The sequence below is a fragment of the Haliotis asinina genome, chromosome 11, assembly GCF_037392515.1.
Source record: "Haliotis asinina isolate JCU_RB_2024 chromosome 11, JCU_Hal_asi_v2, whole genome shotgun sequence".
Classification (NCBI taxonomy): Eukaryota; Metazoa; Mollusca; class Gastropoda; order Lepetellida; family Haliotidae; genus Haliotis; species Haliotis asinina.
The window spans coordinates 1293478-1311058 of record NC_090290.1 but is presented as its reverse complement, the minus strand read 5'-3'; the positions used below and the strand labels follow the sequence as shown (position 1 = coordinate 1311058).

Sequence of the window (17581 nt, the reverse complement as noted above, 5' to 3'; positions counted from 1 at the left end):
GCATAAAAACATACCCTACCACAAAGTCATACCTGTGTTCTTAACGTGGTTTGAGATATTACCACTCTTCTAGAAGACTGACGAAAGGACACCAAGCTTAAGGTATGTTCGCTGATACTCCACCTTGCATTTCTGCAGGCAAGCAGACAATTGCTAGGTATTGAACAAAACATGAGAAGCGTCGTTTAGCGTATCTTCAACCAGTTTGTTTGCGAGGCGTTTGACCAAAATCGTACGTCATAGAGCATCTTCCGCTCAAATTCTTCAAATGTCATGTGATGCTTGTGTAAATGTCAAAAGTACGGCACCAAGGCATAACACATTTAGATTTAATTATCACTCCAATAGGACAAGAAAAAATATATTATCTGATAACACTGATGATATATTCGTGTCTTTGAATGTCTTTAATGTGGCATGAGGAAGCAAAATAGGACGAAACATGAATGAATGATTTGGTTCTGAATGTCAAAGATGTATGTAGAGCTTTGATTCAGAAAACGTAAGCATAATTACGTATTAAGGAACAAGTTTAATGTAACATTAACAAATAGATACAGAACTAATTTAGACATGGATAGAGACGAAGGCAGATCACTTGAAATACGTTGTGACGGTTCAGAATTCTTTAATCTAAAGGTCAGAAGGAACACTCTCCAAGTTTACCGTTGTTACATAATTCAATTCACAAGGATTCATATGATGAGGTTACACTTCTTACTCGAGGAGGAGTGGCAATCTGTTGGTGCCAGATCTGCTTCAAGGATGGAGACTAACATGTTTTTGCCACTCTAAGCAATATTCCAGCTACATGGCGGCGACCTGTCAATAATCAGACAGGACCAGACAATCCAGTATTTAACACCATCACCACTATGACGTGCCAACACAGACAGCGAGCCCGACCACCCGATCCAGTAAGTCGTCTCTAACGGCAAGCATTGGTTGCTTTAGACCAATTCTTTTGCGAGCTTCTCATGACTTGTAGCCTTGCCTTGTGTTGCAGTACCCTAAGCATAATCGGCATTGCTCTGACCACTTTTCTGGAGTTCCTCCATCCGTAGCATTTCCAGTAATGCCAGTAAAGCTAAGCTATGACCCTGCCGGCTGATGGCACAAGCATGGCAGGAACCACATAAAATCTGCTGAGTTTCAGGCCCACGCACCTTCAGCTTTAAAATACGACACTGAATAATTAATATAACCGGGATATGCTTATCTGGGCCGTCAAATAAAACAACTCGTTATGATCCATGTGCAGCTGTGGGTAACACCCTATGCTATGTTCAAGATTTCATCCGTTTCATTTCCTTTTCTGAAGGGTATATACGTAGCAGGTGCTCTCTCGTATGTCTTTGGTTCATGGGCTTGTTCACTGAAATGGGAACGCGGTTTCATATTTTACGGCGCTTCACGTTTAATGCGTTGCCATGCCTTCTATACTTCACAATTTCTGAAACAAAGTAATATCAGGCATGTTTCGCGCATACCAAGAGAAAATAATGGTTAATAAACGAAAATTCCGGGAATGGATGACAACCGGTGTGAATGCATCGGAACATGAGGCGAGTTGCGAGCAGCATTAATGGTTCGTTCCCGACTGAGTGAGTAAACTTAAGCTACACTCAGCAATATTCCAGCTATATGGCGACGATCTATAAATAATCGAGTAGAAAATCCCGTGATCACCAAAGTGAGAATCGATCCACGCAACTGGATACTATACTCTTCAAAAAATAAGTCTGGCAGAAAGAACGTTACAATGACATTCATCTTGTTTATGCAGCAACATTTCACGCTTTCACCACACGCAAGCACAATGCATGGGAAGCACGTGCACAACGTGGGAGCCTCCTACACGTGCATGGGGTGTCGTTTAGGAATCTTGACGTTTTTCAAGCAGGCCGATAAATCACTGTAGACCAGTTTCGATAATTTTCTGGAACCTGAGCTTGGCGCGGGTTTTCACAATCAAATCGCACACTACTGACTGAAAATTGTAAACCTGAAATTTTCAGGTCATAATCCAGTTACCTAACAAGGGTTATAACTGAACGAGCAGCTTTGCTTTGAATGAAATCCATGTGGTGACGCATTCTCAAAACATCCATTAATATTATATCAACATTGATTCAAACCCATATATCTCCCAATTTCGACAATCGTACATTGAAAGCACAGTTCCCCTACCTTTTTAAAGAGTATATGACATGTCAACCAAGAGTCAGCCTGACCACCTGATCCCGTTAGTCGTCTCTCACGACAAGCATGGGTTTGGTCAGTTTGGTTGGTTTATACCCGAAGCGCCTAATACTAGTACTGTTACTAAGACATTCTTGACACCTAACCTAGTGTGTGAGGAAGTTCTAGTTCACCTTGAATCAATGCTAATATGGCCCTGATCCCAAGTTAATCATACATCTGCCTGTCAGCTTTCACATTGTTTCCGTGTGGTTTTTTACTTCCATCACATCCCGCTAATGTCACTGCCCATGATCAATGGGAGCTCTGAGTTACTCGGAACCAATTCTCGGTGACATGATGTTTGTTTCGAGTCGGGCAGTATTCATCAAGCTGGCCATAGGCTTACAAAATACAGTCAGATGTACACAACGACATCACATATTTCTGCCAGATCAAACTTATTACACTTTAGGAAAGGACAGCAGAGGACAGCAGATGGTGAGTTAATCTGCGGAGTGTCCATAATATTGGTTTCGCTATTCACCCTGTATCTAAAAAACTGCCCAAATATGTAATACTTCTAAACAAGACCTCAGTCTCGGTGTTTGTACTAACACTGAAGATCCAGTTTCTCATGATTACACATAGATAATTCTGCCTTTAGTGTCAGAAAGGTGACGCTTTTTGTTTAAAACACAAGAGTGTGCGACCCACACTACGTATCTTGCCGTGTTTGCATTTGTGTCCCTATATGACCCTGATATGTCCCCAAAAGATACCGTTTTCTTCAGTTCACATCCTCCTAACACATTCCCCTTATACCATAAATCAACTGCTTCATATGAGAGGTCTTTTACCTGTACCACATAGTCACATGAAAATGCAACAAGGATTTGTTGGGTGATTAATGGGACGCAACTCTGCATAGCTTACTGCGTTGCCTCAGGTGACGGGAACTTCCTTAATTCGTTTTATACAGATCTGCTTTACAAACCTTGCGTTCAAATTTGTCAACATGGTTGCCCAACTTTTTTGCAGTGCTGAAGGCAGCATTGTATTACCTAGCACTGTCACTGTGTCTAATAATCTTTGTTGAAGGTTCAATGTTGATTTGGCAAGTTTTGTTTTGATTGAACTGTTTTCTTTAGGTATACACCACAGTAAGCTATATCACATATCTGCCTGTATATCCACACCAGATTAATTCCATCGTTTGGTGTTACATATCACACAGTGTTTGGGCTTTCACATGTTGGATTATCAGGATTTCTTGGGTAGACTAGTAGCACTTTGATGTTGATCCTGTGATTCTTTACTGAAACATGGACCTGTCCAGGCCAAGAAACTCCAGGGCATTGGCAGCCAGCAAGTTGTCCTGAAATAAATTCATCATGTTAGTGGCTTAGTAAATAAGCCTAAAGAGTGGATACAGCACCAAACAGGTAATTCAGTTGTGACTTTGTAAAACTATGTGTGCCAATACCTTTTCCTGATCCTGTCAAACTGAAAACATCACATCAACTTTCATTTCAATTCATAATCAGCAAACAATACATAAACCTGTAAACTCGGAAGTGGAATTTCTTGAAAACTATCATGATATCATGACTTCAAGAATAGTTCAGTCCATTTGACTTAAACCCATAGACTGAGCCACAAACTGTGTTACCATCCAAACTGAGATTTCATGTTATTTGCAATGACATTCAAAATGGCCACGTCCAGAGTGAGTGAGTGAGTGAGTGAGTGAGTGAGTGAGTGAGTGAGTGAGTGAGTGAGTGAGTGAGTGAGTGAGTGAGTGAGTGAGTGAGTGAGTGAGTGAGTGAGTGAGTGAGTAATGTTTGTAGCATTATTCCACCAATATCACTGCAGGGTACACCAGAAATGGGCTTCAAAAATTATATCCATGTGGATATTGAATCCGGATCTCACTACCCCTTATATGTTGTTGAGATAGAGCCACTGATACACAGTTTGTTTGGCTGCAATAATAAATTAGCAATTGTTTGAGTTGGTTTATTACATCTTCTATAAATTGACTCATGGTGTAAAGATTCTGTCTTTAAATACTTTGTTTAACTTGGAGTACCTTCAGACTTGAATCAAATTCCTCCATGGACTCCACCAACTTGCCTGGGTGGTGTTCTCCCAGAGGGAACGGGTAGTCACTCCCAAGTAGCACTCTCTCCTGTGACAACACACAAGCAAAGATCACAACCCTTTCAAGTTTGAAATAATCAACTGGCACCTTTTCAACAGAAAATACCTACAACAATATCTACAACACTAACCAAGCTCAGGCAGGGCTTACGTACCAACCTATAATTAATACCTGGGCATCTTGGGTCCATGTACCATCTACATGAACCTGAACCTCTAGGGCCTATGTACCATCTACATCAACCTGGGACTCTAGGGTCCATGTTACATCTACATAAACCTGCACCTCTAGGGTCCATGTACCATCTACATCAACCTCGACCTCAAGAGTCCATGCATCATCTACATCAACCTGGGCCTCAAGAGTCCATGTAACATCTACATCAAGCTGGGCCTCAAGAGTCCATGTACCATCTACATCAACTTGGGCCTCAAGAGTTCATGTACCATCTACATCAACCTGGGCCTCAAGAGTTCATGTAACATCTATATCAACCTGGGCCTTTAGGGCCCATGTACCATCTACTTCAACTTGGGCCTCAAGAGTCCATGTACCATCTACATCAACCTGGACCTCTAGGGCCCATGTATCATCTACATCAACCTGGGCCTCAAGAGTCCATGTAACATCTACATCAACCTGGGCCTCAAGAGTCCATGTACCATCTACATCAACTTGGGCCTCAAGAGTCCATGTACCATCTACATCAACCTAGGCCTCTACATCAACCTGGGCCTCAAGAGTCCATGTACCATCTACATCAACCTGGACCTCTAGGGCCCATGTACCATCTACATCAACTTGGACCTCAAGAGCCCATGTACCATCTACATCAACCTGGGCCTCTAGGGCCCATGTACCATCTACATCAACTTGGGCCTCAAGGGCCCATGTACCATCTACATCAACCTGGACCTCAAGAGTCCATGTACCATCTACATCAACCTGGGCCTCTAGGGCCCATGTGTCATCTACATCAACTTGGGCCTCAAGAGCCCATGTACCATCTACATCAACCTGGACCTCTAGGGCCCATGTACCATCTACATCAACCTGGGCCTCAAGAGCCCATGCACCATCTACATCAACCTGGACCTCTAGGGTCCATGTACCATCTACATCAACCTGGGCCTCTAGGGCCCATGTACCATCTACATCAACCTGGGCCTCAAGAGTCCATGTACCATCTACATCAACCTGGGCCTCAAGAGTCCATGCATCATCTATATCAACCTGGGCCTCTAGGGCCCATGTACCATCTACATCAACCTGGGCCTCTAGGGCCCATGTAACATCTACATCAACTTGGGCCTCAAGGGCCCATGTACCATCTACATCAACCTGGACCTCTAGGGTCCATGTACCATCTACGTCAACCTGGGCCATTAGGGCCCATGTACCATCTACATCAACCTGGGCCTCTAGGGCCCATGTACCATCTACATCAACCTGGGCCTCAAGAGTCCATGTATCATCTACATCAACCTGGGCCTCTAGGGCCCATGTACCATCTACATCAACCTGGGCCTCTAGGGCCCATGTACCATCTACATCAACTTGGGCCTCAAGGGCCCATGTACCATCTACATCAACCTGGACCTCAAGAGTCCATGTACCATCTACATCAACCTGGACCTCTAGGGCCCATGTACCATCTACATCAACCTGGGCCTCTAGAGTCCATGTACCATCTACATCAACCTGGGCCTCTAGGGCCCATGTACCATCTACATCAACCTGGGCCTCTAGGGCCCATGTACCATCTACATCAACTTGGGCCTCAAGGGCCCATGTACCATCTACATCAACCTGGACCTCAAGAGTCCATGTACCATCTACATCAACTTGGACCTCAAGGGCCCATGTACCATCTACATCAACTTGGGCCTCAAGAGCCCATGTACCATCTACATCAAGCTGGACCTCTAGGGCCCATGTACCATCTACATCAACCTGGGCCTCTAGGGCCCATGTAACATCTACATCAACTTGGGCCTCAAGAGTCCATGTACCATCTACATCAACCTGGGCCTCTAGGGCCCATGTAACATCTACATCAACTTGGGCCTCTAGGGCCCATGTACCATCTACATCAACCTGGACCTCAAGAGTCCATGTAACATCTACATCAAGCTGGGCCTCAAGAGTCCATGTAACATCTACATCAACCTGGGCCTCTAGGGCCCATGTACCATCTACATCAACCTCAGCCTCAAGAGTCCATGTATCATCTACATCAACCTGGGCCTCTAGGGCCCATGTACCATCTACATCAACTTGGGCCTCAAGGGCCCATGTACCATCTACATCAACCTGGACCTCAAGAGTCCATGTACCATCTACATCAACCTGGGCCTCTAGGGCCCATGTGTCATCTACATCAACTTGGGCCTCAAGAGCCCATGTACCATCTACATCAACCTGGACCTCTAGGGCCCATGTACCATCTACATCAACTTGGGCCTCAAGAGCCCATGTACCATCTACATCAACCTGGGCCTCTAGGGCCCATGTAACATCTACATCAACCTGGGCCTCAAGAGTCCATGTACCATCTACATCAACCTGGGCCATTAGGGCCCATGAACCATCTACATCAACCTGGGCCTCTAGGGCCCATGTACCATCTACATCAACCTGGGCCTCTAGGGCCCATGTACCATCTACATCAACTTGGGCCTCAAGAGCCCATGTACCATCTACATCAACCTCGACCTCTAGGGTCCATGTACCATCTACATCAACCTGGGCCATTAGGGCCCATGTACCATCTACATCAACCTGGGCCTCTAGGGCCCATGTACCATCTACATCAACCTGGGCCTCAAGAGTCCATGTACCATCTATATCAACCTGGGCCTCTAGGGCCCATGTAACATCTACATCAACCTGGGCCTTTAGGGCCCATGTACCATCTACATCAACTTGGGCCTCAAGAGCCCATGAACCATCTACATCAACCTGGACCTCTAGGGCCCATGTACCATCTACATCAACCTGGGCCTCAAGAGTCCATGTACCATCTACATCAACCTGGGCCTCTAGGGCCCATGTAACATCTACATCAACCTGGGCCTCAAGAGTCCATGTAACATCTACATCAACCTGGGCCTCAAGAGTCCATGTACCATCTACATCAACCTGGGCCTCTAGGGCCCATGTACCATCTACATCAACTTGGGCCTCAAGGGCCCATGTACCATCTACATCAACCTGGACCTCAAGAGTCCATGTACCATCTACATCAACTTGGACCTCAAGGGCCCATGTACCATCTACATCAACTTGGGCCTCAAGAGCCCATGTACCATCTACATCAAGCTGGACCTCTAGGGCCCATGTACCATCTACATCAACCTGGGCCTCTAGGGCCCATGTAACATCTACATCAACTTGGGCCTCAAGAGTCCATGTACCATCTACATCAACCTGGGCCTCTAGGGCCCATGTAACATCTACATCAACTTGGGCCTCTAGGGCCCATGTACCATCTACATCAACCTGGACCTCAAGAGTCCATGTACCATCTACATCAAGCTGGGCCTCAAGAGTCCATGTAACATCTACATCAACCTGGGCCTCTAGGGCCCATGTACCATCTACATCAACCTCAGCCTCAAGAGTCCATGTATCATCTACATCAACCTGGGCCTCTAGGGCCCATGTACCATCTACATCAACTTGGGCCTCAAGGGCCCATGTACCATCTACATCAACCTGGACCTCAAGAGTCCATGTACCATCTACATCAACCTGGGCCTCTAGGGCCCATGTGTCATCTACATCAACTTGGGCCTCAAGAGCCCATGTACCATCTACATCAACCTGGACCTCTAGGGCCCATGTACCATCTACATCAACTTGGGCCTCAAGAGCCCATGTACCATCTACATCAACCTGGGCCTCTAGGGCCCATGTAACATCTACATCAACCTGGGCCTCAAAAGTCCATGTAACATCTACATCAACCTGGGCCATTAGGGCCCATGCACCATCTACATCAACCTGGGCCTCTAGGGCCCATGTACCATCTACATCAACCTGGGCCTCTAGGGCCCATGTACCATCTACATCAACTTGGGCCTCAAGAGCCCATGTACCATCTACATCAACCTCGACCTCTAGGGTCCATGTACCATCTACATCAACCTGGGCCATTAGGGCCCATGTACCATCTACATCAACCTGGGCCTCTAGGGCCCATGTACCATCTACATCAACCTGGGCCTCAAGAGTCCATGTACCATCTATATCAACCTGGGCCTCTAGGGCCCATGTAACATCTACATCAACCTGGGCCTCTAGGGCCCATGTACCATCTACATCAACTTGGGCCTCAAGAGCCCATGTACCATCTACATCAACCTGGACCTCTAGGGCCCATGTACCATCTACATCAACCTGGGCCTCAAGAGTCCATGTACCATCTACATCAACCTGGGCCTCTAGGGCCCATGTAACATCTACATCAACCTGGGCCTCAAGAGTCCATGTAACATCTACATCAACCTGGGCCTCAAGAGTCCATGTAACATCTACATCAACCTGGGCCATTAGGGCCCATGCACCATCTACATCAACCTGGGCCTCTAGGGCCCATGTACCATCTACATCAACCTGGGCCTCTAGGACCCATGTACCATCTACATCAACTTGGGCCTCAAGAGCCCATGTACCATCTACATCAACCTGGACCTCTAGGGTCCATGTACCATCTACATCAACCTGGGCCATTAGGGCCCATGTACCATCTACATCAACCTGGGCCTCTAGGGCCCATGTACCATCTACATCAACCTGGACCTCAAGAGTCCATGTACCATCTATATCAACCTGGGCCTCTAGGGCCCATGTACCATCTACATCAACCTGGGCCTCTAGGGTCCATGTACCATCTACATCAACCTGGGCCATTAGGGCCCATGTACCATCTACATCAACCTGGGCCTCTAGGGCCCATGTACCATCTACATCAACCTGGGCCTCAAGAGTCCATGTAACATCTACATCAACCTGGGCCTCTAGGGCCCATGTACCATCTACATCAACCTGGGCCTCTAGGGCCCATGTACCATCTACGTCAACTTGGGCCTCAAGGGCCCATGTACCATCTACATCAACTTGGGCCTCAAGAGTCCATGTACCATCTACATCAACTTGGGCCTCAAGGGCCCATGTACCATCTACATCAACTTGGGCCTCAAGAGCCCATGTACCATCTACATCAACCTGGACCTCTAGGGCCGATGTACCATCTACATCAACCTTGGCCTCTAGGGCCCATGTAACATCTACATCAACCTGGGCCTCTAGGGCCCATGTAACATCTACATCAACCTGGACCTCAAGAGTCCATGTAACATCTACATCAACCTGGGCCTCTAGGGCCCATGTAACATCTACATCAACTTGGGCCTCTAGGGCCCATGTAACATCTACATCAAGCTGGGCCTCAAGAGTCCATGTAACATCTACATCAAGCTGGGCCTCAAGAGTCCATGTAACATCTACATCAACCTGGGCCTCTAGGGCCCATGTACCATCTACATCAACCTCGGCCTCAAGAGTCCATGTATCATCTACATCAACCTGGGCCTCTAGGGCCCATGTACCATCTACATCAACCTGGGCCTCTAGGGCCCATGTACCATCTACATCAAGCTGGGCCTCAAGAGTCCATGTAACATCGACATCAACCTGGGCCTCAAGAGTCTGTGTATCATCTACATCAACCTGGGCCTCAAGAGCCCATGTACCATCTACATCAACCTGGACCTCTAGGGCCCATGTACCATCTACATCAACTTGGGCCTCAAGGGCCCATGTACCATCTACATCAACCTGGGCCTCTAGGGCCCATGTACCATCTACATCAAGCTGGGCCTCAAGAGTCCATGTAACATCGACATCAACCTGGGCCATTAGGGCCCATGTACCATCTACATCAACCTTGGCCTCAAGAGTCTGTGTATCATCTACATCAACCTGGGCCTCAAGAGTCCATGTACCATCTACATCAACCTGGACCTCGAGGGCCCATGTACCATCTACATCAACCTGGGCCTCTAGGGTCCATGTACCATCTACATCAACCTGGGCCTCGAGGGCCCATGTACCATCTACATCAACCTGGGCCTCTAGGGCCCATGTACCATCTGCATCTACCTGGGACTCAAGGGCCCATGTGCCACTTATTCACAATAGGCCTTCACTGCTTGATCATGGTGTTGGTACCTACACCGAAAAGTCACACTTATTGCAGTATAGAAGTAGACTGTCCACAGAACTTTGTTTTCCTTCAACTCTCAGGTCAGTCTAATATACACACCTTGCCCATAACATCAACTAGGAGCTCCAGGGACCGTGCATCATGTACCAGGGCATCTGTGTAAAACTTTCCCAGATACTTGCGAGGCTTGACACTGTTTTCGGTGGCACAAAGATCTGGTCGGACATTGAAACCATGTTCTATCCTGCCCACTGTATAGGGAAAGGCTCCACCTAAATTAATGTAAAGAAAAACTCTCACGAGTTTATGACACAGTGGGGCTTCATATCATGTTCAAGATGTTTACGTGAATGCATGTGTCCATGGCTAGCTGTTCTCTAGTCATGACTGATGCCAATGTCTGAAATAACCCCAAAACCCAGCCAGACATCAGGGCTGGTAACTTCAAAAAAGTTTGCAGCCCAATATAGATTTAACCAGACCAGACACCAAGACATGGTGAATTCACTCAGATGTATGGAACATCTAAATGTTCTAGACCCATCAGGCTGGCTAGCTGTAAGCTTAGACCATCCACCAGAAGCTTTGACTTGTCTCGGGCAGTCAGGACTGACATAAGGGTGAGGCAATAGGTTTGTTGTGGTTTATGACGTTTAGTGTCCTGCGATAATTACCTCCGTGAGCAAAGCAGACTTTGAGCTTTGGAAACCGCTCCAACACTCCACCAAACAGCATACAGCAGATGGCTGTTGTTGTTTCCGCTGGCATTCCTGAAGATACCAGATGTTGTTATTGTTACTTTGCTGGATTAAAGGTATGTTACGATTCACACAGTGTCTGGTCCTATGTCATGTACCTAGTGCAAGCTTTGGCCTCATTGAGAAACCAAATAACTAGTTTACTGAGCATCTTACAAACCTGGGCCTGGATTTTCGAAGCTCTCTTGGCGCTAAAAGAACTTTCAAAAAGAACTGCAGACAAGCCATAGTAACCAGTACTGACCTTTCCACAAGCCATAGTAACTAGCTCTGACCTTCCTACAAGCCATGGTTGCCAGTACTGACCTCCCTACAAGCCATAGTAACCAGTGCTGACCTACCTACAAGCCATGGTAACCAGTACTTGCTCATTCGTCCTCCCTGCTCCATGTCCCAGGGGTGGACAAAGATAGAACAGTCATGTTCTTCAGCTGCCTGAAAACAAATGAGAAATTTCACATGTATAATTTCGGATCATAGAGAATACAGACTTCAATACTTCAGAAAGACTTCAGATAGCTTAAAGACCCTAGCTACAAGAAAAGTGACAAACGGAACACAGGACTGAGCTGATGTGAAAGAAAATTATTGCGGGCTGCAATGAGAAGCTTTTCACTTCATATGATATGATTATTTTTCTTATTATTCTCAAAACAATATTTATCAAATGTGCAGGTTTGGCTTGGTGGAATGAACACTGTAAGCTTGATCACAATTTTTCAGACATACTTTGGCTTTTTCGCTTGCTTCTTCACATATTCTGCAAACAAGGCAAGTTCAATTACATGTTATCTTGTAATGGTGTAACATCGTCCATGGTATCATTACAGTATATAGCCATGTTATAGAATTACTGAGTGGTGTCGTAACATTCAAGGGTGATGTCATAATATTCAAGGGTGATGTCATATTATTCAAGGGTGATGTCTTATCTGAGAGTTCACATAGTGGGAGAGCTTCATAATGATAAGGCTATGCGTTTAGTATTCAGATGGTTTTTCCACATTTTGCTGTTAAAGCTACAGAATCAAACACTCAACTCACAGCAAATACTGGCTGCAGCTCAGGAGCATCTAGGTTCCAGTCATTGACATGGGATCCGATCTGAACACCATGAAAACCTTCAGCAAACAGAGGGATTATGAGTACTAGGAAGATCCAGTATACTTCAGAACCAAATACCTAGGCTTCCCTGTTATTTTTCATTTGACTGTTCAGTTTCTGGATTTTGGCCCATTTAAGTCAGTGTGTAACAAAATTGAGTGATTCAAATGGTGCAATTTGATTTCCTGAGGTTGTTAAATTGACAACAAAAGTAAATGAGTCAAGATTTTAACCATTTAAACATATCTGGTCAGGAGGACAAGAACCACTGGTTCTTATCATATACTATGACACACTTTTATTGTGCAAATTATGCTGAAACTTGCTGAAATAATATCATAATTGTCTCATCAAATACAACATCAATTCACTCATGACAGATATCATGATCTTCATAATGAAGACTGTTGAAACTTGAGGCAGGGGGTTGATTCTCTACATGGGTGAACCAGTGTCTGGTGCCAGTTCTTCATCCCACTGCAACCATCACTGACATGACTAAAATATCAACACCACTGGCACCACCTAACTCGCTCACCTAACTCTGTCCTACAACGGATCAGTTCCTGTACTGCTAACTCCGGCGCCTGCATGGGCAATGTTGCCAGCCCTGTAAACCTCTTCGGATACTTTTTGACGATGTCAGCTATTCCATCATTGAGGATCATGCACAGGTCAAGAGTGTCTTCTGGCTTTGCCTATGTGGAACATCACTTATGAGGGTTCTAACATCAGAACAGAAAGCATGTTTGACATTTAACAGATTTAATAGAAAATGTCAACCAGATACGTTTGGAAATCAAATACATGTAGATTTGCCAATAAAGCTTCTAACCTCAGAAGCTTAATGATGCACATGAGTTCTAAATTCTTATAGTTCATTTTTTCATATATTCCAAATCAAAAGACACAACTGCAGGGTGTGATTTCATTTAATCATCCGAAATCATTCTTAAAACATTCTTGTTTGGAAATCAGCATCTTGTGCATATGAAGAACAGCTAACAAACTTCAGTGAAATCAACAAAGAAAAGAAGCATGTCATATGACTTTACATCATGGTTTAGTCTGGATTTTAAACTATTACATTAGACCTTATGGCATCCTTCCTCTCTATGTTAATGGTCTGAAGTGATAGATGACATTTCCAATGGAAGCCTGTTTTGAATGATGAAATAAATTATTACTGTTAAAAATTAAACATGAATTTTGATTAGTTGACATTTGATCACATGATATATAGAGCATGATATTGTCCGGAGAGGAACTTTAACTATGCATCGCTCCAAAGTGGCATTGCTCAATACTGATATAATGGATACCAGTGATATGCCGGGAGAAGACAGGATTATACAATATCTATTGTCACACAGTATGTACCATGATCTTTATGTCTCTATACTGCCACTGGTTGCTACGGTACGCTTTGAACCAAGAATCGCATCAGATCTTGAACATGCTAATATACTGAAGATTGTTTTACCCAGTAGCTGAACATGACAGGCACAGTGGACAGAGCTTGAACATCAACTCCTGAAAATAATTACCACACTTCTGAAATAAATACCAGGTTTGTCATACAACAAATACTGGACTGCTCACAAAATTTAAAAAGTGTTTCCAGATCTCTTCACTATGTGGCGATAATCACAGGGGCTTGTATTGCTGAAAATAATATGTCCTGGGTCCTGCGTGCATACACTGACATCCATACACATATAATGAAGCATCAGCGATACAAGCCCTGTGGCAGTTATAAAGTCAAAACTTAATTTAATATTTCAAAGTTGTTTTTTTAAAAGGGATCCTTGGTTGATATTTTATAACCAGCTATTTTGAATTTGATTTCAGACAAACTTATGATCATATTTTATTGACATTTCTCTATCTATTCAATAGTACCATCATTTGATTCTTACTCTGACAATTTCAATTTGGCATTTCAGGCCAGATCAATTTTATATCTTCTTTTACCGATCCGCCTGCCGAATTTTTTCAAGAATAAGAAAAAAAATATAAATTAATTTTCTCTTCTCAAAAAGTAATATCCTAATGTTTTCTTTGGCTAAAAACTCACAAGAAAATACTTTTTTAGGTTGTTTATTTACACATATTCACTTCATAACTGCCATCAGTAAAATACTTTGTGTACTTAGAAGGAATATTCCTTTGATTGGAAATTATATTTATACTTTTTTTTCCCTGCTTTAGGTTTTCAAAGGACAAAAATCCGTAAAACAAGAAATAAAATTGGTTTGACCATATGATAAAAATCAAATTATCACAGAATGATCAACAAGAAAGAGACCATGTTTTGGTTTGTTCAGCTCTTGAGTATATTTTCATCATGACATTTTTGAGATATGTCAGATTAATTGTGTCATCAAAACACAGTTTAGGTCATTCTACATGTGAATGAGAATTACATTGTATAACCAGATTGAGGGAGTTTATTTTTATGCTGCACTCAGCAATATTCCAGCTATACGGCAGCTGTATAGTGAGTGAGTGAGTTTAGTTTTATGACACAGTCAGCAGTATTCCATCTATATGGCAGTTGCGTAACTAGAGCAACCATGATAACTTAATAATATAACAAAGCTTTGAATGAAAACATACTGAGGAAAAGAAAAACAGGGACACATGAGAGTACAGGCATTCCTATATCTGCTTCTTTATATTTTCACATATTTTGCACTTAGGACATAAATCCGCGAACACTAATAAAGCACCACTGCCATAATGACGTAACTTGTTTGTTTCCCTCAGTACACTCACATTCCTCCTAAATGCAGAGGAATGTTTATCACCTGCAGGATGACAACTAGGTTTTCGTGGTGACCTGACCTGTAGCATCCATTTCTTTGATGCGAGATTCCGGACACCAACAGTTGTCATCAATCACCCGGAACAACTTCCCATCCTTCATCATCCTGGCCTTGCCAGCACAGTGATGATCCAGCTGGATGAACCCTCCGTAACCATAGCGCTGCAACATGTACCTCACAGTGGCGTTTTCTTGTGATTAATTTAACCATTAGTCCACCCAAACAATTAAACTTACATGACTGTATTCCTAATGTACTCCTGACATGGTACGATGAGGTAGCCTTGTGGATAAAGCGTTTGCTCATCATTACTGAACATAACGCCATTATCTAAACAATAGATAAGTGGAGGCGACTGATCGACCCAGCTATAAACACCTGTTGACAAATGTAGCGTCGCCTAGCCGCAGCGAAGCCAACGCGGAACAGGTGGAAAAGTGGGAATGCCGCTACACACATGAATATTTGCGACAAGGAAACGAAAAACAAATTCTGGCCACAATGGGGTGTTAGGCTTAAAACATGCTCAAAGGCGGTGTATCGACTCTTTATAAAACTGTCTTTCAATAAAGTTTTTACAGTGCTGAACACCGTCACTGACTGTGTGAGACTTCATGCTACTGCATGTACTCAGCATTTAGATCAAGTCACACTCCCAGTGATTCCCGGTGATACAAACACTGTCAGTATTCCCAGAAATGTCAAGACACATCGCCAAACCACAGTGCGTCAAGTTTCAGACCTACCTCTTTCAAATTTGGCCAATTTTCTGGCAAAATGTGAGTGTGAATGTCGATTTTCATGCTCCTAGTTCTCCCCTCTCGTCTGTTGACCCAGATGTCATCGCAGGTCGCGACGGCAGTAACCAATCAAAATCCTTGTTAGTGGAGGTGTGGCGGTATCTGGGTCACCGTGACCTGTTTTTCGACACACCTGGATTCTCCCCAGTAAATACTGTGCACAAGCTAATGTGCTGTGACAAAAAGGCCACTGACGTAAAACATATAAGTTTGTGTATTCAGCTCAGTCCAGGGATTGGGATTGTTGTGGATGATGCGGCCATGTTGTATGCGCAAAGATGTTTCAACCGGATGTAGAGATCATTGGCTGAGATGGTAACTCTAGGGTCGACATGACCAAGTATTGTATCCGAATGTTAGAGATGGGTCCTAATGTTAGAGATGGTCTGTCTGGACACGCTGAAGTGCCTTGCCACCTCATGCTGTGATGTCCATCCTTGTAAACTACCGATTGTATACAATTCCATGATGCACGTACATGTCATGTAGGGTGCGTTTATAAATCGAGATTCACTGCCGACGTCGACTGTAACGTTATGTTTTGGTTCAGCGTTTCATTTTTCAAACGTTTTGTCGTCGACAACCATTTCGACATTTGGGGATTCAGCATGGATTGGTTTGTGCCAAGTATTTCCCTAAAGGTCAGACTGTTCCTGTGTGAAGTGTGTAGTGACCACAGCTGGGATAAAATTCTCCATGGTAGTTATCCCTGTGCTAGTCCTTACAATCGTAGCCCATTAAAGTGGCAGACAGAAAATGCATGGTTGTTCGTTACATGATGTACTGTCTGGATATCAGGTTCTTCACGCGGAGGAGTAACGACCACAGACTAGCGAAATGAGCGATCGATTGGATGAACATTAATGAAGCATATTTGACATGTGATAGATGAGAGAGGAAGGAGCGGGTTGGATGTTGTTGTTTTCGTTTTTCCTGTTTTTATGAATACAATTGTTCCTGTTATGGCAAGTCAGATCCAGGCGTAAATTAACGAGTCTCTCGGTTTTCGCCCACGTCCCCGGTGTCGTACTATAAACTTCTCTTATATATCATGATATATTTTAAATACAAGTCTTCTATGTAAAACCCTTGGGTTTTTAAAGCTGTAAGATAAATCAAAAGTTCGAGTTAATATTCAACTGTTTTATCCAGTCCCAATGATAATGTCATTGATGTTTAATCCAACAAAAACAGAATTTGTGGAAACTGATAAGTGAAATTTTAAAAGTGATAAGTGTTAAAGTGGCACGCGTCCATTGGCTATTTCGATATTGAAAGTAACCTACATTTTATCTTAAGTCAAAACTCGTGTGGACCTACACCACGGGGCTACCCGAGCGACCACATGGCGATGAGGTGGGCGTGGACGGTTTTACATAGTTTCACCCCAAAGCCTCGGCAGCCTGATTTAAGTTGAAAGCATTTTTCATTCGTCGCTTGAGATATGTTTTACTGAGGCTTTCGTTTCTTAATCCACACTGCACGCTGGCCGACCGGGGTCACTTTAACAGGGACGG

At 44.0% G+C, this 17581-nt stretch overlaps 1 protein-coding gene across 1 annotated transcript; it reads right to left on the bottom strand.

The window, feature by feature from the left end:
• Nucleotides 1-512: 512 nt before the first annotated feature.
• On the bottom strand, nt 513-16148 carry LOC137256068 (2-amino-3-carboxymuconate-6-semialdehyde decarboxylase-like). The gene is made up of 10 exons (XM_067793752.1): nt 16011-16148; nt 15284-15425; nt 13920-13969; nt 12975-13134; nt 12377-12453; nt 11674-11767; nt 11249-11344; nt 10674-10846; nt 4274-4372; nt 513-3559 (listed from the first exon to the last, which is right to left on the bottom strand). Exons 1-10 carry the CDS (start codon nt 16065-16067, stop codon nt 3497-3499), a joined length of 1011 nt encoding a protein of 336 aa, XP_067649853.1. The 5' UTR covers nt 16068-16148; the 3' UTR covers nt 513-3496.
• Nucleotides 16149-17581: the final 1433 nt, after the last annotated feature.

What these genes read in the sequence shown, in the direction of transcription:
- LOC137256068 (XM_067793752.1), bottom strand. Translation starts at nt 16,067, where the DNA reads ATGAAAATCGACATTCACACTCACATTTTGCCAGAAAATTGGCCAAAT. An exon ending in CTGTCATGTTCAGCTACTGG is followed by an intron (nt 13,135 to 13,919) that starts GTAAAACAATCT and finishes TGTTCCACATAG; the next exon opens with GCAAAGCCAGAAGACACTCT. An exon ending in TAGTTGATGTTATGGGCAAG is followed by an intron (nt 4,373 to 10,673) that starts GTGTGTATATTA and finishes GTGTTGTCACAG; the next exon opens with GAGAGAGTGCTACTTGGGAG.